This window comes from Marmota flaviventris, chromosome 2, assembly GCF_047511675.1.
Source record: "Marmota flaviventris isolate mMarFla1 chromosome 2, mMarFla1.hap1, whole genome shotgun sequence".
Taxonomy (NCBI): Eukaryota; Metazoa; Chordata; class Mammalia; order Rodentia; family Sciuridae; genus Marmota; species Marmota flaviventris.
Genome location: NC_092499.1, coordinates 178,426,099 through 178,448,927, shown reverse-complemented (window position 1 = coordinate 178,448,927; position 22,829 = coordinate 178,426,099). Strand labels below are relative to the sequence as shown.

At 45.4% G+C, this 22,829-nt stretch overlaps 1 protein-coding gene across 5 annotated transcripts in view; it reads right to left on the bottom strand.

Annotated features, from left to right (window-relative positions):
* Window positions 1-6,427: 6,427 nt before the first annotated feature.
* Pofut1 (protein O-fucosyltransferase 1) overlaps window positions 6,428-22,829 on the bottom strand; it is a 34,117-nt gene continuing 17,715 nt past the window's right edge. The window contains exons 6-9 of one of the 5 annotated variants that reach the window (XM_071608836.1): window positions 21,505-21,747; window positions 13,990-18,064; window positions 7,840-7,943; window positions 6,428-6,925 (exon numbers count right to left, since the gene is read on the bottom strand). In XM_071608836.1, the coding sequence (XP_071464937.1) occupies window positions 17,876-18,064; window positions 21,505-21,747 (432 nt within the window). In that variant the 3' untranslated portion in view covers window positions 6,428-6,925; window positions 7,840-7,943; window positions 13,990-17,875. Of the gene's footprint in view, window positions 7,944-9,732; window positions 12,043-13,989; window positions 18,065-21,504; window positions 21,748-22,829 lie in introns of those variants that run through there. The other 4 variants (XM_071608835.1, XM_071608833.1, XM_071608834.1 and 1 more) reach the window with 4 other exon arrangements.

Sequence of the window (22,829 nt, the reverse complement as noted above, 5' to 3'; positions counted from 1 at the left end):
CCTTCCCAAGCACTTAAGGGCTATGTGACCTTGGGCAAGTTAGTTCACCTCTCAGACCTCATTTCCATATTTGCCCCTTTGCAGGGTGGCTGTGAGGATTTGTCCAAGGAATGAGTGTGAAAAACTGTCCCAGGTGTAGAGCATGTTAATGGCGAGGGATGAGAGAGCAGTGACATTAAAATCTTAGAGCCAGAAGGAGGCCATAGAAGAACTGGGACTTGTACCTGAGTCTCTGGACTGGGTTTCAGGTTAACTTGTTTGGATCCTCTGTGACTGGCCCACAGCAGCACACAGCACACTTATTATAAAACATACATTATCATCATTTTTTTTTTAAAGAAAGAGGAGAGAGAGAGAGAGAGAATTTTTTTTTTTTTAATATTTATTTTTCAGTTCTCGGCAGACACATCTTTGTTTGTATGTGGTGCTGAGGATCGAACCCGGGCCGCACGCATGGCAGGCGAACGCGCTACCGCTTGAGCCACATCCCCAGCCCCATATTATCATCATTCACGTCTCAAATTCACAGATTTTTTTCAAAGCATAAATCAGTGTTGGCAAGGATAGACAGAAGAGTGTTTTTATCCCACTGATGATGGAGTGAGAAACTGCACAAATTGTATGGAAAATTATCATGATGATTAATAAGCATTTGAGTCAGCCCATTCCACATCTAGGAACAGATTTTGAGGAAACAGGGAAATATGCTCGAAGATGTAGGCGCATGCATATTCATCCCGGTTTTGTTTACAACAGGGAAATATTATGTCCAACGTTAGGGAACGGATAGCTGAGTTGAAATGTTGGTGAGGGGAAACACCATATCGTCATGGAAAATGCTGTTTTTTGCCAGGTATGGTGGCACATGCCTATAATCTCAGCAGCTCTGGAGACAGACAGGACGATTCCAAGTTCACAGCCAGCCTTAGCCACTGAGGTCCTAAGAAATCTCGGGAGACTCTGTCACACACACAAAGAGTGTGGAGGGGGAGCTGTGGATGCGGATGTAGCCCACTGGTAAAGCACCTCTGGGTTCAATCCCCAGTATGTAGGGGAAGGGGAAGGGGGAAAAAAAGAAACGCTTTTGGAGAGCATTCAATAATATGGGTAAGTATTCCTGAAAAGCCCCATTTTACAGAAGAGAATTGAGCCTCCCATTATCCAGTGAAAAGGTCTCAGAGCCAAATTCAAACCTGTTCTAACTCAACTTCAGAGCCTGTGACTTTGGCCTTTTTGGAATTCACAAACTGATTGTGAGCAGCATCTACCCACAGTTGCGTTTTGTTTGCCCTTCCCAGTGTTACAAAATTGAGACTGAATAAAAACCAGGAGATGTCCCATAAAAATTAGGATTTTCAGCTTCTCTTGAAAAGCCCAGATCTAAAGACCTGGCTACATTCCACCAATGTCCCCACTCGACAATAATTGGCTGGAGGGTAACAATAGCACCCCTTACACTTTACAGAGTAAAGGATTGCACATTTGCTCACCCCACCCCAGCACCAACCCCCGCCAAACCTGCCTCATTCCCTCTCCTTGCCTGTCTGGCCCTTGGATACATTTGAGTTTGTGGATCTGGGGTCTGTACATTCCAATGGCCAGACATGCCTTACTGAACAAACAGGCTGGCAGAGTCGTTGGAGAGGGATTCAAAAGCCAGTTGGGGAAGTGGATCACATAACATAGGTAATTCCTTCCATTCCTACAAAGGCAAATACTTATTGAAGACTTTGCAGCCTATATTTTTAATAACTTACTTCCCCTCTGGTCTCATCTTACTATTTCAACTTTTCCTTTCCCATCACCTTGGTTTCTTGATGTATTTATAGATTTTAAATCATATTATTATACTGTGTGAATTCTTGCAGACTTCCTCAGTTCTTTTTGGAGTTAGGCCTGGGAAAAAAGTAAATCTATATGTAATATTTGCTTTAAGGGCTTGGTTTTTAGGTACTGAAAAGAAACAACAACAAAAAATAATAGCCAGGCGCAGTTGCACACTCTTATAATTTCAGCAACTCTGGAGGCTGAGGCAGGAGGATTACAAGTTCAAAGCCAACCTCAGCAATTTAGCAAGGTCCTAAGCTACTTAGCAAGACCCTGTCTCAAGGTACAAAATAAAAAGGAAGGGCTGGACATCATGGTTTATAGCATTATAATTCACAGTAGCTAAACTGTCAATCAACCTAGATGTCCTTCAATAGATGAGTGAATAAAGAAACGGTGGTATATTACACAATGGAATATTACTCAGCAATAAAAGAGGATAAAATTATGGCATTTGCAGGTAAATGGATGGAGTTAAGAGAATATCATGCTAAGCAAAGTAAGCCAATCCCCCAAAATGAAAGGCTGAATGTTTTCTCTGATAAGTGGATGCTGATCCATAATGGGGGGAATGGGACGAGTGGAGGAATTTTGGTTTGACCAAAGGGGACAGAGGGGTGGGGAGGGGGCATGGGGATAGGAAAGATAGTGGAGTGAGACATTATTACCCTAAGTACATGTATGATTGCATGAATGGTGTGACCCTACTTTGTGTACAACCAGAGAAGTGAAAATTCGTGCTCCATTGTATACAATGAATTGAAGAGCATTCTGCTGTCCTGTGCAACTGATTAGAACAAATAAATAAATAATGAATTTTTTTTTTTTTTAAAGGAAGGGTTGGGGATGTAGCTCAGTGATAGAGTGTCCCTGGGTTCAATGCTAAGTACTTTTTTAAAAATTGTAAATTGCAACTGACAAGTTGTCTCAATTTCCCTACAATGCTCAGGCTCAAGGAGAAAAGGACAGAAGGAGTAAGAGTGTGGATGCAGCACTATGAGTGGGTTCCCAGCTGCTCCCCATCCGCCATCTTAGGAAAAGCAGCCTCCAAATGTCATCTCCAACTCTTAAAATAGATTTTTAGATTCTATAACTAACTGAGGCAGGTTATTTTATTTTATTTATTTATTTTTTGTACTGGGGATTGAACTCAGGGGTATTTGACCACTAAACCACATCTCCAGCCCTACTTTTTTTAATATTTATTTTTTAGTTGTAGTTGGACATAATACCTTTATTTTATTTATTTTTTATGTGGTGCTGAGGATCAAACCCAGGGCCTTGCACTTGCTAGGCGAGCGCTCTACTGCTGAGCCACAACCCCAACCCAACCCCTATTTTTGTATTTTATTAGAGACAGGGTCTCACTGAGTTGCCTATAGCCTCACTCAGTTGCTGGGGCTGACTTTGAACTTGAGATCCTCCTGCCTCAGCCACTGGGACTACAGGCCTGCCCGGCTAACTGAGGCAGTTTAAAAATAAAAATACCTACAGATTCCTTGACATCCCTTGGAGGCAGAATGTCTTTTTTTTTTCCTTGAATCTTTTCTTTCTTTCTTTCTTTCTTTTTTAGTTGTAGATGGACACAATACCTTTTATTTATTTATTTATTTATTTATTTATTTATTTATTTATTCTTCTGTGGTACTGAGGATTGCACCCAGTGCCTTAGGCGCTAAGCAACTGAGACCCTGTCTCTGAATAAAATACAAAATAGGGTTGGGGACATAGTTCAGCGGTTGAGTGCCCCTGAGTTCAATCCCCAGTACCAAAAAAAAAAAAAAAAAAGAAAAAGAAAAAGAAGAATAGAGTATGGTAGAATTGACAATATGACTTCCAAGTTTGGGTAAAAAAGACATAGGTCTGGCATGGCACAGTGGCACATGCCTGTAATCCAATTGACTCAGGAAGCTGAGGGAGGAGGATTGCAAGTTTGAGGCCAGCCTTACCTACTTAGCAAGACTCCATCTCAAAAAATAAAAAGGGAGGGCTGGGGATATAGCTCAGTTGGCAGAGTGCTTGCCTTGCATGCACAAGGCCCTGGATTCGATCCCCAGCACCACATACACAAAAATAAATAAATAGACAGACAGAGACAGAGAGAGAGCTGGGTGCAGTGGCTGTAATCCCAGTGGCTCGGGAGGCTGAGACAGGAGAATTGTGAGTTCAAAGCCAGACTCAGCAACGGCAATGAGACTTAGCAACTCAGTGAGACTCTATCTCTAAATAAAATACAAAATAAGGCTGAAGATGTAGCTCAGTGGTCAAGTGCCCTGAATTTAATCCTCGGTACCCCCCCCCCAAAAAAAAATAAAATAAAATAAAAAGGGCTGGAGATGTAGATCAGTGGTAGAGTGCCCTGGGTTCAACCCCTAGTACTAGGCAAGGAGGTCAGGGACATGGGGAGGAGACACACAGCACTGTCTGGTTTTTCTGGAATATTCTCTCTCCAGATGACTCCTCCTGGAATACTTCCTTTTGGAACTTAGCAACCATCCTGTGAGGGGACCCAAGCTACACTGAGGCCATTTGTAGTGTTCTAGTCAAAGGCCCTCACTAGGGGCTGGGAATGTGGCTCAAGCGGTAGCGCGCTCGCCTGGCATGCGTGTGGCCCGGTTTCGATCCTCGGCACCACATACAAACAAAGATGTTGTGTCTGCCGAAAACTAAAAAATAAATATTAAAAATTCTCTCTCTCTCTCTCTAAAAAAAAAAAAAAAAAAAAAAAGAGGAGAATGCTGAATGTTTCATTTAAAAAAAAAGGCCCTCGCTAAGCCCCATATTTTAGTCATGTTCTGTCCTGCACAATTTTCTGACCCACCAAATCTATGAGCAGAATATAAGCCTTGTTTCTGCCAATAAGTTTGGGGTGGTTTGCTATCTAGCAACAAAATGTCAGAATAGCAACCCAAGAACACAATGTTATTGCAAATGATTTAAACCATAAGGAAAAACAGTGTAAAAGTGGTAGGTTCCCTTTCAAAAGATGCCTACTGGACTAGGGCTATGGCTCAGTTGGTAGAGTGCTTGCCTCACATGCATAAGGCCCTGGGTTTAATCTCCAGCACCACAAAAAAAAAAAAAAACGAATGAAGAAAATATACGTGCCATTCCATCTCCCTCTCCAGGATGATAATATAACAGTGTCCTTCCAGATCATTTTCTATATTTTTACATATGTATGTATAATAGAAACATGTAGGTTTTGTGTTTCTTAATGTCTCAGTGATCTATTTAAATTTACAGAAGAACTTGAATTTGGTAATACATTAACATGTGTGATAGCCAGCTCTAAGTTGGCCCTCAGTGACCTCCCTCTTGTATCCAAATCCTTGTATGGTCCCTTGTCACACTAAACCAGCATTGGCCTACATGATCACATGTAGAAACAATGCATGGCAGAAATAATGCTATATGCCACTCCTGAGACTAGATTATAGAAGACACCCCAGCTCCCATCTTGGTCTCTTGCTCTCTATTATATCCCTTGTTGTAGGAGAAATCAGTGCCACATTGAGAGAAGTGCCACGGACAGGCCCATATTGAGGATAACAGAGGTCTCTGGATAATCAGGTAGTTTGGAACCAAGACCTCCAGCCAACAGCCACTCAAATGTGTCATCTTAGAAGTAGATCCTCCTGCACCAGTGAAGCCTTTAGATGACCCCTGTCCTGGATGACATTTTTACTATAAGCTCATGAAAGACCTGAGCCAGAGATGCCCAGAAAAGCTGATTCCAGATTCCTTACCTTCAAAAAACTGTGTAATAAATATTTGGTGTCCTTGATGCCGAGTTTGGGGTTGATTTATTGGCAACAATAGATAAAAATAATACACATAATTCAAAAAAAGAGATATAGCCAGTTGGGCATGATGGTGCACACCTATAATCCCAGTGACTTGGAAGGCTGAGGCAGGAGGAATGCAAGTTCAAGGCCAGCCTTGGCAATGTAGCAAGACCCTCAACAACTTAGCAAGACCCTATCTCAAAACAAAAAACTAAAAGGGCTGGGGATGTGGCTCAGTGGTTAAGTGCCCCTGGGTTCAATCCCTGGTAACAAAAAAGAAAAAAAGGATATCTAAAGCTCTCTGTCACTCCTACATCTAAACACCTGGTCCCCTATCCTCTCCTAGGTCTTCCACCTCATTGTCAGTAAGCTCTGGGGAAATATGATTATCCTGGGTATAGAAGCTGACACCCATCCCAAGCCCTTCCCACAGCTCCATGAGAAGCTGTAGCAGTGTGCCACTCCCTTCAGCAAGCTGTCACATCAGGCCCTGATTCCTCATAGATGCCACCCACCTTTCCCTGCCAGGGCCTTAGACACCCACATGAATCCCTACATCCCGTCTCACATCTGCGGGTGGGGCTTCCCCTCCTCACTCACTGGTGGAAAACACGATGTGACTTTTTTCTTCAGCTCACAGAAATCAGAGATCAACACTCACCTCCCAGCATCTAGTCCCAGTCACCAATCTCACTGGCTTGTCTCTTGTGGACACTTGACCTTCATCATGACTACCTGAGCCCAGTACCCTTTGCTGGACTTCCCCAAGGGTGAGTCAGATTTTCATCATCATAACAAAGACCTGAGATAAATCAGCTGATAAATAAAACAGGTTTATTTGAACTCACAGTTTTGGAGTTCCAGCCCATAACTGGCTGAATCCATTGCTTTGGGGCCTGTGGCAAGGCAGTACACGACAGCAGGAGCATGAAGCAGAGCAAAATGTTCACTTCTTGGCCAGGAAATGAAAAAACAGAAAATGGTCTAATGTTCTTCCATTCTCTTCAAGAGCACACTCCCCAATAACTTGAAGACTTCCCATTAGTCTCTATCTCCTAAAGTTGTGTCCCCCCAAAATTCATATGTGAAGTCAGAACTCCCAGGTTGACAGTGTTGGAGTAGGCAGTGAGGCTTTGGAGAGATGATCAGATCACAAGGACAGATCCTGCATGAATTGGATTAGTGCTCTTATAAAATGAGATTCCAGAGAGGTACCTCATTCCTTCTACCAGTGTGGACACAATGAGAAGGTGCCATCTATGAATCTGAGAATAAGCCTTCACCAGACACTCAGTCGGTTGGTACAGCCTCTAGAATTATAATAAATACATTTCTGTCATTTATAAACCAATCAGTCTACGGCACTTTGTTACAGCATCCTGAATAGACTAAGACACACACTCGTCATAATTCCCCCAAACCAGTAGATCTATACAGTGGAACATAGTTTAGAACGAAAAGGAATGAGCCAGGCGCCGTGGCACACACCTATAATCCAAGCAGCTCTGGAGGTTGAGACAGGAGGATCACAAGTTCAAAGCCAGCCTCAGCAATGGCCAGGTGCTAAGCAACTCAGGGAGACCCTGTCTCCAAATAAAATACAAAACAAAACAGGGTTGATGATGTGGCTCAGTGGTCGAGTGCCCTGAGTTCAATTCATGGTCCCCCCCCCCAAAAAAAAAAAAAAAACAGGAAAAAAGAAAAGGAATGATTTATTAATTCCTGCAGTAACTTAAATGAATCTCAAAGGATTATTGTAAGTGAAAGAGTCAGTTTCAAAAGGTTACATACTGCTGAGTGTGATGGCACACACCTGTAATTTCAGCAACTTAGGATGAGGCAGGAGGATCACAAGTTCAAGGCCAGCCTCAGAAATTTAGTAAGGCCCTAATCAATTTAGTGAGACTGTCTCAAAAAAAGAAAGCTGGGGAGATACCTGGATTCAATCCCTAGTACCAAAAAACACTATATGATTTCATTTGGGTGACATTCTCTAAAAGTCAAAACTAGAGAAGGATCTGTGGTTGCTCCAGGTTGAGATGGGAGGAACGTGTCACTACAAAGGGAAATGCAAGGGCTTTTTGAGGGCTGATGGACGGTTCTGTGTCCTGTTTGTGGTGGTGGCTATAGAGATGTACATGTGAGAATTCATAGAACCACACATGAAAAAAGTAACGGAGGAAGAAGGTAAGTTGTACTAAGTGCTATTTAAACAAACAGAAACCTGGTGGTAGCGAGCTTCAAGGAGGGTCCATAATGCTCCTGGCCTTCTGCTAATAGTTTTGTCCTGTGTCCCTTCTCACTTTCAACAGGGCTAGCCTGAGTGACCTGTAAAAATGAAGGAAGTGATAGTTCATGACCTCCAAAGCTGGGTCAAAGACATTGCAGCTTCTGTATTGGCCGCTTGAACCACTCATTCTGGGGAAGTCAGCCACGGTGTGGCAAGGACCCTTGAGCGACCCCAAGGAGGGGAGCTGAGGATATCCCACAGTGGCCAGTCCCAACTTGCTAGCCATAGGGGTGACCTACCTTGGAAATGGGGCCTCCAGCCCCAGCCAGGCCTTCAGCTGGCTGTAGACTTGGCAAGGATTGATCACAACTTCCGAGAGACCCCTCTGCCCCCCCCCAACCCGGAGCCAGAACTGCCCAACCAAGTTACCCAGGAGTTTCCCACAGAAACTGTGATATTGATTGTTGTTGTTTTAAGACACCACATGGAGGGGTTATTACTTATGCAGAAATAGACAGCTGACAGAAAAATTAAGCAAGGCATGGTGGCACACACCTGTAATCCCAGCTATTTGGGAGGTTGAGGAAGGAGGATCACAAGTTAGGGGACAGCTTCAGCAATGTAGCAAGACCCTCAACAACTTAGTACCCCCCCCCCAAAAAAAAAAAAAAAAAAAAGCCAAGTTAGATATACCATTCCTCTTCCAATGGCCTTAAGGTCACTCACACAAAACCAAAGGTGAGGTCTACCACAATCCAGCCTCTGTTTTTCCCAGGCCTCACCTCCAGTTCCTCCCTATTCTCCAGATGGCCCCAGGGCTCGCTCACCTTCAAGCCTCTGCTTAAGCCTGACCGCCCCAGTCACTCTATTTCACCGGACTTCACTCTCTTTACTCTTCATGACCACCTAACACATTAGTTTTTTTTTTTTTTTTTTTTTTTTAGTACCAGGGATTGAACTCAGGGACACTCAACCGCTGGGCCACATCCCCAGCCCTATTTTGCATTTTATTTAGAGACAGGGTCTCACTGAGTTGCTGAGGCTGGCTTTGAACTCCTGATCCTTCTGCCTCAGCCTCCATAGCCACTGAGATTACAGACGTGCGCCACTGCACCTGGCTCTTGTCTCTTTCTTCCTCACCAGAAAGCAAGCCATTAATTCATAATGGCTCCGTAATTCAATTTGTATTCTCATTTTACAGATGAGAACACCAAGTTCCACCAGTTACACACTGGATTAATGGTTAATGTAGGCCTTACACACAAGTCTTTGGACACCAAGCCTAGTCCCTTTTCAAAGGGTCACCCAGTCCAAAGCCCTCATGTTACAGATGAAGAGACAAGAGTTCAGAGTGGACCAGAATCTGCCACAAACAGGCAGTTCTCTGACTCTCAGAGTCCCCTCCCCTCTGCATTACTGGTGTGAGTTCTTGGCTCCCTCTAAGTCCTTCTCCTAAGAAGTCTAATCCTCTGGAGACTGGAGGCGGGGTCCATTTACCCAGCAGGCTAAGTGTTCAGGGTTCCTGTTTGCTCCCTGGCAACAGCTGGGAGAAGATGGCCTCACTCTGAGCAAACACAACAATGAAAAGCCAGGGGGAGGTACAAAGCAAGCTTAGCCTTGCAGGGCTGCCAGAGCTCTGATAAAGCTTAACCCCCCTCCCTCAGGCCCTCCTTGGGTTTACAGAGCATTTTTATGCACTTTGCAAGCCTCTGGCAGCCCTGTGCCACCAACGTTCACACGGAAGACACTGAGGCTCAGAAGGCTTTGCAAGTTCACAGAGTTACTATGTATCAGAAGCCATGAGGGTATCAGTGCCTCAAATTCTCACAACAACCCTACAAAGAATACAGTCACATCATATGCAGGTTTAACAAATTGGGGCAGATATTAATAAAAACAAAATTTTATGCTTTAATGTGTCAATTAAAAATAAATATAATTTCAAGTGGGGTGACGTAGCACAGCCTGCAGTCCCAGCAAGTCAGGAGGCTGAAGCAGGAGGATCTCAAGTTCAAGGCCAGCCTTGATAACTTAGTGAGGCTCTAAGCAATTTAGAGAGACCCTGTCTCAAACTAAAAAATAAAAGGGCTGGGGATGTTGCTCAGTGGTTAAGCACCCCCTGGGTTTATTCCTTAGCACCAAAAAGAAAAAAGAAAAAAAAAAAAAAAAAAGAAAGAAAAGAAAACAAACTGAGCAGAAAGAAAATACTTCAATACTTTAGGTCTTGACTTTAAGACATTATCTACATCTTACAGACACAAAATGCAGAGGTTCAGACATGCTAATGACTTGAGTCACACATCAGCTAGTGGCTGCACTGGGATTTGATCCTCCCAAGCCTCCCAGGATATGGATGGTCAGCACATAGCAGCCCCGGGACAGAAGTCAGGTCAAGACCAGCACCTCCATTCTAAACCACCTGAAAAGCCAGTGAAACCAGATGGCATAGATAATGGGCACTATGCTGGGAAGGACGCAGTGCACAACCTCTCTGGGGAACAATATGGCCAAGTCTGTCAAATTATAAACTTACACACCATTATGACTCACCACTTCCAGAAACATATCCTTTGTTCATGGTGTCTAAAAACAGCAAACTTTAAGGCCTCATGGTAAATTAAAGGCATTATAGTCCAATCATGTTGTGGAATATTATGTGGCAGATAAAAAGGGAATGGAAAACAATTATATGTGTGTGTATGTGTGTGTGTATATATATATATATATATATATGCACGTTTTATATATGCACACATACACAGATATGTTTTATACACACACATGTATGCCTATGTATGGCAAGAGAAATTTCTGGAAGGCGTTCACAAAATTGCTAGTACTATGTTTGCCTCCAGGGAGAAGGAATCTAGATATTTTTCAATCTACAGACATAGTATGTTAAACTAATTTATAAAACCAGGGCCCTGCCTTTTGGCACTTCCCTTGAGAGGTGCTTACAGGGACCTTTTCACTTATCCTTGGCTCAGGTGACCCCTTAGTGAGCCCTGAAAATCCCCTGCTCCCATCTTCACCCAGCTTTGCCCCAGCCCAGAGACAATCTCTGTCTGGCTCCCATTGGGGAGGGTCAGACTTTAGTTTGATGTTCTAGCCCTTTATGAGCTGCTCAGATCTCCTTGTGTCCCCTCCTCTTGGGGCTCCATCTCCCCAAGTCCATGCTCGGGGCCTCCATACCTCAGCTCTTTGCACCTTGGTTCTGAGTCTCTAATGCCTTTTCTCCTCCCCCAGGTGCAGCTGTTAAAATATGCCTATCATTCCATTCAACTCTACCTTCGCCAAGATGCCAGAAGTCAGATCACCTGCTCAGGTCACTTTCTGCATATTCATTCAACACATAAGTACAGGACACTTATAAGCCAAGCACTGGTGAAGAGCAGATACAGGGAGACACGTCAGGCACCGTCCTGTTCTTGGGGAGGACCTCCGGTCAGCTGGGAAAACAAGCCTAGTCTTCTGATAAGTGACATAAGAAGCATCACAGTACAGAGGATAAGGGCACTGACTATGTGTCATGCTTGCAGGTTTTGAGTCCTGGGTCTATTACTCAAGCTGTGTGATTGTAGGCTAGTTGCTTTACCTCTCTGTGCCTCCATGCCCTTATCTGTAAAATGGAGATAATAAGAAAAGCAACATCTGTGAATCAGATGAGTTAGTTTATGCGGAGGGCTTAGGACACAGTTTGGCACATGATAAATGACAATAATTATGTCAGTTATTATTACAATTTAAAGGTGCTGTGGAACTCCGAGAGGAAAATTTCATAGGATTACATTTTTTCTTTTGTCCTTCAGATGGAACCCAGGACAAAACCCAGGGGTGTTCTACCATTGAGTTATATAACCAACTTTACTATTTTGAGACAGGGCCTCAGTAAGTTGCCTAGGCTGGCCTTAAACTTGGGATCCCCTCTTCAGACTCCCAAGTCGCTTGGACTACAGGCACATGCCACTCCACCCGACTTGGCATTAGGAAACGTTAGAGGGGATGGTCTAGGCAATCGCAGGCAGTGTGCAGCCAGTGGAGTTTGAGTGGACGGCAGTCTCTCTCCTCGTCACTTCCATGTGCCTCTCCCATCTCTTACTGGGAGGTGTCTTTAGGGCACAAGGATGAGTTGCTGGTAGCGCTCAATGGTACAGCGCTTGTCTAGTATGTGCAAGGCTCTGGGTTTTATCCCCAACACTATAAAATAAAATAAAATAAAATAAATAAAATAAAACAAAACAAAATATGTGGCTGAGCGAGCTTCTCCCAATCTTACCTTCTTCATTCATTCCACACCTTTTTTATTTTTTTGGTGAAGACTGAACCCAGGGCCTCGTGCATGCTAAGTGGCCCACTGTCACGGAGCTACTCGCCCAAACCTCATAACCATGGTTTATGTAATATTTTTCTCAGAGCCCATTATACTTTTTAAAATGAAATAAATTTCTTAAAAGCCAACTTTGAACCACATCTGTAAGTGAAAAAAAAAAAAACAAAACAGAAAAATCCCAAGTAGCAAAAATTAAATATAACAAAGACAATGTTAGTGACTTGTAGCTGGCTAAGGCCATCTGAGTCCGAGCTCTCTGCTCTCTCCAAGTACTAGCGAGCACAGACAGGAGTTAATGACACTGGCACTGAACTGGGACTTTCTCTATGGGAATGTTGGCAGGATGGGAAAACACTGGAAAGCTAGTTCTCTCCTCTTGTACCCAGTACCTCCGGAACCATCTTGGACACCATCTGACCTGAAAACGCCCCCACACTCCAAGAGAATCAATGTCAATGGCTTGATGTGGCGCCGGTTTTATTTAGAGGCAGACTTTCCGAGGCTGAGGTCCACCCCAGGCTGCCACCCCAGGTGGGTATTGTTCCTCCACTCAGCTGAGTCACGCCCCTGGGAGGGAGGTTTCTGGGAAATGCCTTTTGTGTCTTCCCCTCACTGTTTACTTGGCATCCTGGGCTGGTGATCAATAAAGGATTAGATGTAAAAACAAAGCAAACCTGCTTGCCAGTTAAATAGTGTCATTTCCAGGGAAAGGTCCCAACCCTGGAATAAACCAGGTTTCAAGTGAGAATCTGAATTAATTCTGACAACATAATCCAGCGCAGGATTTGCCTTCAGGCAAGGAGTTTTTTCTGTCAACTCCACTAAGGATAGAAAGAGAGCTGGGGAGAGGAAGGAGCTTTATTTTCAAGCCAGTGAAACCTTATTATTATTGCTGTTACTATTATTATGCACTAAGCTGCCTTTTTTTTTTTTTTTTTTTTGGTGTTGGGACTTGAACCCAAGGGCACTTAGCCACTGAGCCACATGCCGAGTCCTTTTTTATATTTTCAAACAGGGTCTTGCTAAGCACTTAGGGACTCACTGAGTTGCTGAGACTGGCCGAGACTTGCCATGCTCCGGCCTCCAGAGCCACTGGGGTTACGGTGTGCGCCCGCCAGGCTGCACCAAGCTTCTTTGAGGTGAACAGAAAATGGAAATGAGAGCTCCATTCTTCCTTCCTTCCTCCCTCTGCCCTTTCTCTCCTCTCCTACCCCCTAGAGCAGCTATGATGCTTCAGGACATTGTTTCCCAGCCTTATCCATTTCTGCCTTATCATAACCCATCTCTACTGGTACTTACTTATAAAAATTTTAATTGCCTTTGTTTACTTCTGTAAAGATTTGGTCTAGTTGCATATTTCCACCCTCATGTATATGGAGAGACATTAGTGGATTCAGTTCCCGCAACTCTTAAGTCACCTCCTTAAGGTGCGCTTGGTGGGACCTGGGGGGCATGCTAGGGTTCTTCTGTACTGTCGGGTGGCTGAGGAGCCGAGATCCTCTACCCACCAATGTTGCTTCTGACCTGCCTCCTTGGAGACTGCTTTAGCAGGTCTGGGATTCCATATGTCTTATTTTTCTTTCTTTTTATGGTTCTGGGAATCAAATTCAAAGCTTCATGAACACTGGGCAGAAGCTCTGTCACTGGGCTAACCTATAGCCCCACGGGATTCAGCATGTCTAACAAATTCCCCCAAGTGAGGCCACCTGCGGGTCCTATGACCACAATTTAAGAGGCCCTGAGCCACTGGCATTAAACCCACCTATAGGTGCTTGCCAAAAAAAAAAAAATGCAGATTCCTGGACACTACCCACCAGTCACTTGGATTCTTCAGGCAAGGGTGGCTCTTGGAATTTGCCTTATCCAGCAGCACTCCAAGGAAGCTCTGGACACTGCAGTAGCACCTGTAATGTGGAAGTGAGGTATGGGAGTAAGAAAATCTGCCTTGAGGTCACTCTGCAAGTCAGGGAAGCTCCCTGTGGTTTGGGCCCTAAACTCTCCAGCAGCCAGGGATCCTCTACCTCCTCATCTGCCCTCAGTGTGAGCAAATCCTGCTGGCCTGTCCCTCAAAACACACAGGTAACTTTTAAAAGACTCCAGTAAACAAGCAGATTTGGGAATGGGAGAGTGATGGAATCAGACTGGTAAAATATTGATAATTATTAAAAATGTGAGTTCAGTTTATCACAATGTTTGTGTGTATGTGAATTTTCCCACAATAAATATTTTTATTTATCTTTGTGTGTGGTACTGGGGATCAACTCCATGGGTACCATACTACTGAGCTACACCTCCATTGATTTTTAATTTCGAGACAGGGTCTGAGTTGCCCAAACTGGCCTAGAACTTGAGATCTTCCTGCCTCAGCCTCCCAAGTCACAAGATTTTAGGTATATGCCACTATGCCCTGCACCTTAACACATATTTCAAATAAAGAAAAATCTTTACAAATAAAAATATTTTTCAAATTCCAATAGTGAGAAACTGGGAACATATTAAGGTCTCATAATAGGAAAATGGTGAACTTGGGCTGGGATTGTGGCTCAGCAGTAGAGTGCTCACTTAGCACGTGTGAAGCCCTGAGTTCGATCCTCAGGACCACATAAAAATAAACAAACAAAATAAAGATATTGTGTCCAACTACAACTAAAAAATAAATTAAAAAAAAAAAAGGAAATGGTGAACTATGGAGAACCTCTCAATGGAAGTTGATATAATTAATTTATTCAGGCTATGAACAGGGAAAATATGATATACTATTGAGTAAAAAAAAAGACATTAAATTGTATATATTGCAATATTAAAACTATGCAGATTCACTTCTTCAAAAACTGAATTATAAAAAATAATTTTATACATTCAGAATCTGACCATTTCCTACCTCCTTCAATGCAATGGCCTTTGCCTCCTGGGAGAAGAGGGTGCTGGGGTTCCAGTTCAGGGGGGAAGAGCCCCTCGCCTCTCCCCTGCACCTGGGACCCAGGCCCACACCAGTCTCTGCTTTCACCCTTCCCCTCCCCATGCCAGTTCCAAGGGACCTTCAAGAGTGTAGATCAGATCATATCCTCTTCTGTCTCCAAGCCTGCAGAGGCTCTTATCTCTCCAATTAAAGCCAAGTCCAGGCCAAGGTGCAGACCTCTGGCTATGGGAGTGGCACTGGATTGCTGCAGCCACTCAGCTACACCTACTGACCTCCTCCTCGTGGCTCTTCAGGAGCCTGTGTCCCTATAGGGCCTTGATACATGCCATTTCCTCTGCTGGGAATATGCTGCCTCCAGGTATCTGGACACCTGTGTGCCTCCCCTCCTTTGTCAGCTATTCTTGTCTAAAACATCTTTCCCACTGCACCCCTAAATCCTTTATTTTTCTTCATAGCACTTACCAGTATCTCCCAATATGCTCACTATGTCTTCTACTTTCTTGAATGCAAATTCTTTGAGAAAAAAAGACTATGTTGGTTTCTCGCTGCACCATTGTTCCTAGCACAGGGCCTGGAACATAGTGGGTGCTCAGAAAACATGATGAATGAGAATGTCAAACTAAATAACTACCAGAGGAACCTGTCGACTTCACATGGACTTTGTTTCTTGGGTGACCTGGCAAATCCGCAGTAAGTGCCCATTGGAAATCCAAGTGGCTGATCTTTTCCAGCAGAGGTCCCCACGGCACACACAGGGTAAAGTGCATTTGTGAACCGACGGCAGTGGAACATGGTGGTGGCTAACAGAACTGGCTCTAGGGGTCAAATTTTGGCTTAATGCCATCAGCTGTGCAGCATTGGAGAAATAATGAGAATTCTCTGAGCGTTCATTTTTTTCCCTTATCCAGAAAGACAGGGATAGTACTAGTTCTTACTTCCCAGGGCTGGGATGGGAACTAAACAGGAGAATGCCCATAAAGCACTTGGCAAGCATGCTGCCTGGCACAGAGGAGGTGTGCACGAGAAGCAGCCCAGTTAATCCAAAGCTACGTGTGCCCCCGCATCTCTCAAGTTCAGTGTCTCTCATGCATATATGCTTTAACTGATCTGAGCCTCTCAACAACCCGTTGATTTTACCATTTTTTCACAGGGTAGGAACCTGGGTCAAAGAATAAAGCAAGTGCCCAAAGGCCAGAGCTGAGACGGCCAAGGGCTCCAGCACCTTTGCCTCCAGAGCACCAGTCAGATTACTGCTGACGCCCATCTGTGGATTCGGATGGCCCACTCTAGCTGACTCTAGAGCTGTGCCTGGTGTGAGGCTGTGAACAGCAGATGAGAATGAACAGCAGAGTCAGAAACGGAACTGGCCAGCAAGCCACGGCATCTCAACAACCTGCTGGAGGCCGAGCATGCACAGGCTCCCTTGTCTGCACCCTTTCCTCTGGGTGAGGCTTGAGAGCAAGTCTGGAAAGATAAGCCATTTACCAGGGTTTAAAACACCTGACTGTTTTTCCAGGAGGGAAAACTACAAAAGCCTTCTGTAAAGTCAGGCAGCAATTCTACACAGCAAATGCTGACTTGGGTGTTAGAGATCCTCCTGTAATCTCTGACCCCTGACCCAGTGTGCCCAGGACCTAAAGGCAATCAGGGGAGAAGCCCCTGCATGGAGCTCTGGGCCACCTATCCAGGATCAGAGGCCACAGGTGTTGCTGTGGCATTTTAGAACTACGAGGTCAAAAAAATCACAGGCTCTCAGGAGTCATGTACTGTGGAAAGTGCAGCCTCTAGAGACAAAGAACCTCATGACCATAACCCCTTGCATCTCATGGCTTGGGCAGAGATTACATTCAATGGGAAGGGGCAAAGGTTGCTTCTAAACTGGGAATTCCAATGGTTTCTGGATCCTGGGCACCTTCTATGTGCCAGATGCTCCTTTGTGAAGGCTTTGTGTGAGAGCTCCCAAGCCACAGGGCGGGGGTCAGGGGAAGAACAAGCTTTGGACATCAACCCAAATTCTACCCACAGGCCCTTTGAGAGGGCAGCCTTCAGAGGATCCTGTTAGGCCCACGAGCCCTGACCCCAGTGATGCACTGAGGTCCCCATGGTGCCAGGTTTGCAGCAGCCACCAACCATCAATTATGAGAGAAATACCATGATCATCAGGCTTGCTGGTGTGCTCTGAGCCGGGAACGTGCTGGGTGAGAGGCAGCAGCCCCCAGAGCACTGCAGAGTGCCTGACTGTTTACTCCCATTTGCAGTGTTTCTGATAGAGGAGCATACACACACCCCAATCCTGGACATGGCCTAGGAGGTGGGGATGACACTGGCTCTGGTTGGGCAGTGGAGATGGGTCTGAGGGCCACTTTGGGGGATACTTGGAAAAGTGGCCAAAAGACCCACCTCAGCCCTGGATCCATCCACTTGCTGTTAAGGTCACTTTAGGTATCTATGCTAATGGATTTCACTGACTTTTAAAAATAAAGGAGAGTCCTAGGGTGGCCATGACCTTGTATCAAAACTATAAAAATCCCCTTCTATAAAAAAATCTCTCAGCTTCCCAGGCTGCTCATCCCAGGGAGAACAAAGGAGAGAGGTTTGACTGCTCTACCTTTGTGAGAAATTCCCAGAGAATGGGGAAACACAGAGGCGGGAGATGCCTCCCTGATACGGTTCTCCAGCTCTGGCAGGCAAGAAGAGGAGCTTGCAGTCCTGAGAGCACCTCTGGCTGCCAGGCCTGGCTGAAAGGATCAGCTGTGACTGGTGACATTCTCCAGCCAGGATCAGAATTCATCCCGCAGCTGAGGGGGCCTGTCCATGCCGAAGAAGGACGACTGCTTTCCCTGGAGGTCTCGCTCCCGCTTCACAAAGGCAGTGAAGGAGGAGACACAGTTGCCAATAAAGTGGTCAGCTCTGCCGAGGATGTACAGGTCGATCTGGGCCACCTCGGGCTGCAGACTCACCACCTTCACCTGCAGAAGGAAGGCAGAGAGTATCAATCTGGTGGCTGCCAGCCACAGGCTCGACCGCCTTCCCTAGGACTGAGGTTGCAAAGAAAAGGAGGAATGGAGAGGATGAAGACCTGGGGTCGGTGTGAGAGGAGTGCAGCCCAGCTGCCTTCTAGGTGCCTGTGTCCTCCTCCAGGCCCTCCAGCCTCGGCTCGGAATGCCCCACTCTGGGTGCCTCTGCCCAGAACGCCCTTTTCCTCACCAGGGCTGGGAGCTCTGTGGAGTGTGTGCTTAGCATGCCCAAGGCCCGAGCTTCCATCTCCAGCATCAAAAGAGGGAAAAGAAAACCCTGAGCAAACTCTCAAGGCTCAGCTCATATTCTGCCTTCCTCATGAAGTCCTGGCCTGATGGGCTTCCCTCACCAAATCCTGGCTCCAAGAAGACAGTGCCCACCCATTCAGCTCTGCTGCGTGGATGCCTCTCTCCACATACTAACTCCAAGCCCCAAGTTCTGTTCAATCTATGCCCAAGATTCTCCCCAAAGATGGATCCTTCCTGTGAGGAGCTGCCCCATGCTCAGCCCAGCCATGACCATCCGCTGCTTGATCCACTACAACAGCCTCCTCACTGCCCCTCACTGCCTCTCCTGACCTGCTCATCACAGAACAGCTGAAGGAAATTTTAAAGATGCCCCTGCCCCTGCCCTTCCCCACATAATAGGTGCCCTATTGCCTTTCACAAAGGTGCCCCACATCACTGTACTCAGATCACCTTTCAGACTGTCCCTGACATCCCTTGAAATCTAGCAGCCAGCAGCCAGCCAGGCTCCCTCCCTCCCCTTCTAAGGACCTTTCTCTGTCTGGGGTATACCCTCTTTTTTTCTCTTCTAGTATTAGGAACTGAACTCAGGAATGCTTACCACTGAATTACCTCCCTTGTCCTTTTTTTTTTTTTTTTTGGTGGTGCTGGGGATTGAACCCAGGGCCGTGTGCATGCGAGGTAAGCACTCTGCCAATGGAGCTATATCCCCAGCGTCCCCAGTCCTTTTTGAGTCAGGGTCTTGCCAAGTTGCCCAGGCTGGTCTTAATATTTTGATCCTCCTGTCTGAGACACAGCCTCCTGAGAAGCGGGGGTTATAGGCCACTGTGCAAGGCCAGGGTATTAGCTTCTACTTACCCTTTACTTCTCAGCTCAAGTGGCAGCTCCCTAGGGAAGCTCTCTCCATGGGCCAGGGCCATTTACTCTGGGCTCTTACAGAACCCCTTGGCTCTGCTTTGGAGCACATATCTCAGTTTGTGACTTTCATTCCTTAGTGATTCTCTGATTGATACTGTGTCCTGCACCTGACTAGGGCCGGAGCTGTGTCAGCTGGCTTTCCACTGCTGTGCTGGCCAGGCTCAGCCACAGCCTACCTCAAATGATAGAAGGAAATGCCCACCCACCAGCACCCCCCACCCCACATACAGTTCTCTACCTGGGTCTAAATTGTGAGCCCTGGAGGGCAGGAGCACATCTTAACATCAGTATCCCTGCCTGAGCACTGGCCCAGCTTAATGGAGGGCAAAGGTTAAGTCAGAAGCAAGACAAGGATCTGAGCCCATGGAGAAGAGGGCTGAGGAGTGGGGAAGAAATGAGAAGACTGGCACAGGAACCAGAAATAGAAAACAGCAAAAGGCTCAAGGCGCAACAAACGCATCAACTCTAAAGCTCACAAAAAACTCCCTGGGACTCTCCAAATGCTTCAACTTAGTACAGAGGCGAGGGGGTGTGGGCTGAGATGGGCTGAAAGTGCTTTGCTGTTCCACTGAGATTTTTGATGTAACAAAAGCCATCATCTCACTATGGGGATTGTAGCAAAGAAATAATACCAGTTTAATCATGGCCAAAATCCCCCGAACAATTCCACCTACACCTGAAACTTACCCATTCTGTGTCATGGCTGCTATAATTAGCTCTGGGACCTCTTGGGTAAATTCTGTCCCTTCTTGGGACTTGGGTTTCCTCAGCCACAAAACAGAGGGGCAGGGTGAGAGGACGCCTAATGTCTCCCAGCTCTGATCTTCTGTTAAAAGGGGGCTAGGAGAACAAAATGTACTGACCCAGCACTTCCTCCACGGCTAGAACTTCCTGTCTGTGTCATGGTTAAAAAAAAGGAGCCTGCTCAAAGAAAGCCCATGGCTCCCAACATCTGCCTCTTAGGGTCTACCCAGCATTTACTGTTTTCGTTCATTTAACGTCTTATTTTTTTATTTTAAAAATACTTTTAATTGTAGATGGACACAATACCTTTATTTTGTTTATTAATTTTTTTTTTATGTGGCTCTGGGGATCAAACCCAGTACCTCACGTGTGCTAGGCAAGTGCTCTACCACTGAGCCGCAACCCCAGCCCCCCAGTTAACGTCTTATTGAATGTTTACTATAATTCAGCTATTTTACCGATCCATACTTTCCCATGACCAGACTCTTCACTGCTACAGCAGGCATTTACCAGACACATTCTGCTACTTATGCACATATTTCCTTAAATATACACAGCTTCCTTCAACATTCACTAAGCACAAAAGAGCTTTCCTTTATTTATCAACCAACTATTTTCTATTATTAATGAGAGCTAACTTTATTATTATTATCATCACTTTTTGGTGGTATCGGGGGTTGAACCCAGGGCTTCATGCAAGTTAGGCAAGTGCTTTACCACTGAGCCACATCCCCAGCCCCTTTTTATTTTTGTTTTATTTTGTGACAGAGTCTCACTAGGTTGCTCAGGCTGGCTTCACACTTGGACTCCTCCTGCTTCCTGAGTAGTGGGGATTCTGATGGTGTGCCACTGCATCTGGCAATAGCCAACTATATTAAGTACTTATTTTGTAGTGGGAAACTTTTTCCTTCTACCTGATCTTTACATTTGTCCTATGAGACAGGTGCTATCAGTCCTATTTTATAGATTCGGAAACAGAAACTCAGAGAGGTCAAATAATGCTTGTGAGGCTGCTCAGTGAGTTAAATCCAATTCTTTGGCTCCAGAGTCTATGCCTTTAACCCCTCTGCTGTCCTGGATCTCTTCCCAGGACCCACTCTATGTTCTAGATACTGGTGGCAATAAGGCAGGGTCTCAGCCCCCAGAGATCAAAGATATTGGGGAATACAAGAGTAGGGTTCAGCTCAGCCTTCAAGAAATCCACAATTCCTAGAAAGAAATACAACACATTTCCACACTAGTCTCAGACAGTCTAGAAAGTGCCATGAATACTCCCAGCAAGAACCCACAAGCTACAAGAGGGAAAGAATCTGCAGAGGAGATGTTCAAGCTGGGGTTGGAGGGAAGGGTAGGAATGGAGAGGAATGAGTGTTTAGGCAAGAGGCTGGTGGGGGGAGAACATGAAGCACAACATGGCAGCAGGGGGACAGGCTGGCACTTTCCCCCATTCCCTCTTGCCACACTCCCTCGGGGCCCATGCATACCTTCTCTTTGAAAAGCTGCTGGATCTCAGGCACATAACTCTCAGAGTCAGTGGCAATGTAGACTGACCGGGCGTTCAGCGCGCTCACCCAGAGCTTCACGGCCCGCCTAATTTCCTTCAGGTCCGGCAGGCACATGGTCATGGTCAGGGGGGCTGCTGTACTGCGGCTGTAGCCCACACACTGTGGAGAGGCCATGAAGTGCGAGCCTGCAGTACCGTCCTTCAGCATGGCGCATGCGTTCTTCTGTAGGAGGGGTGGGGGCAGAGTTAGACAGCAGCAAGAATTGGTAAGTAGAAAAGGACAAGCAGGAGGAGCCCAGCTGCACATTTTTTGGTATGCGGGCTGAGAATGGACTCAGGGCCTTGTGCATGCTGAGCACATGCTAGACCACTAAGCTACACCCCCAGCCCCCCAACTGTTTTTTAAAAGCATGAAGGGAAGAGGGAAATGAATCATGGGAATAACAGTGATTATTTCTGAATGGTGGGATCCTGGTGTTGTAAAAACTTTTTTCTTAGTCTTAAGGGACATGGGGTAGAATTGTGAAGAGTGGTGTTGATAAGGGACAGGTTTATCTGATTCCTTACTTCAGTGGAAACACTTCTGATAGCTGTCAGGAGGTAACAATGTTTGCTGTGGATTCCAGAGATAGCCTTTATCAAGTTAAGGTGGGCCCGTCCATTCTATTCTTGGCTGGTTATGAGTTTTTGTTTTTAATCATGAATGAGTGTTGACTTTCTTTTATCAAATGCTTTATTATCCTCCACTGAGATCATCATGATTTTTTTTCTTTGGGTGTTAAAACCAACATTTTACCGCTTTTGGTGAGGCTGGTTTTGAACTCACAATCCTCCTGTCTCAGCAATTTCATCGCATTCCTGGGATAGATTTTATTTGTATGTTACTTGGCTTTACCTGCTGATATTTTACTTAGAATATGTGCACCTATGTTGATTAGTGAGAATGCCTATAATTTTCCAAGTTGATCTTATCTGAATTTGGTATTAGTGTTATGCTAGCTTAAAAAAAAAAAAAGCATCTTTTATCTTTTTTTATCATTTTACATTCTAGGAAAGCACAGACAGGAGCTGTTCCTTGAATGTTTGGCTGAAACCACTCATAAAATATTCTGGCCCCAGGGCTAGGACTGTGGCTCAGTGGCAGAGCACTTGCCTAGCATGGGTGAGGCACTGGGTTCTATCCTTAGCACCACATACAAAAATAAGCAAAGAAAATAAAGGCATGCTGTCCATCTACAACTACAAAAAAAAAAAAAAAAAAAAAAAAATGTGGCCTGGCTCCTTTTCCTTGTGGAAGCAGGTCAG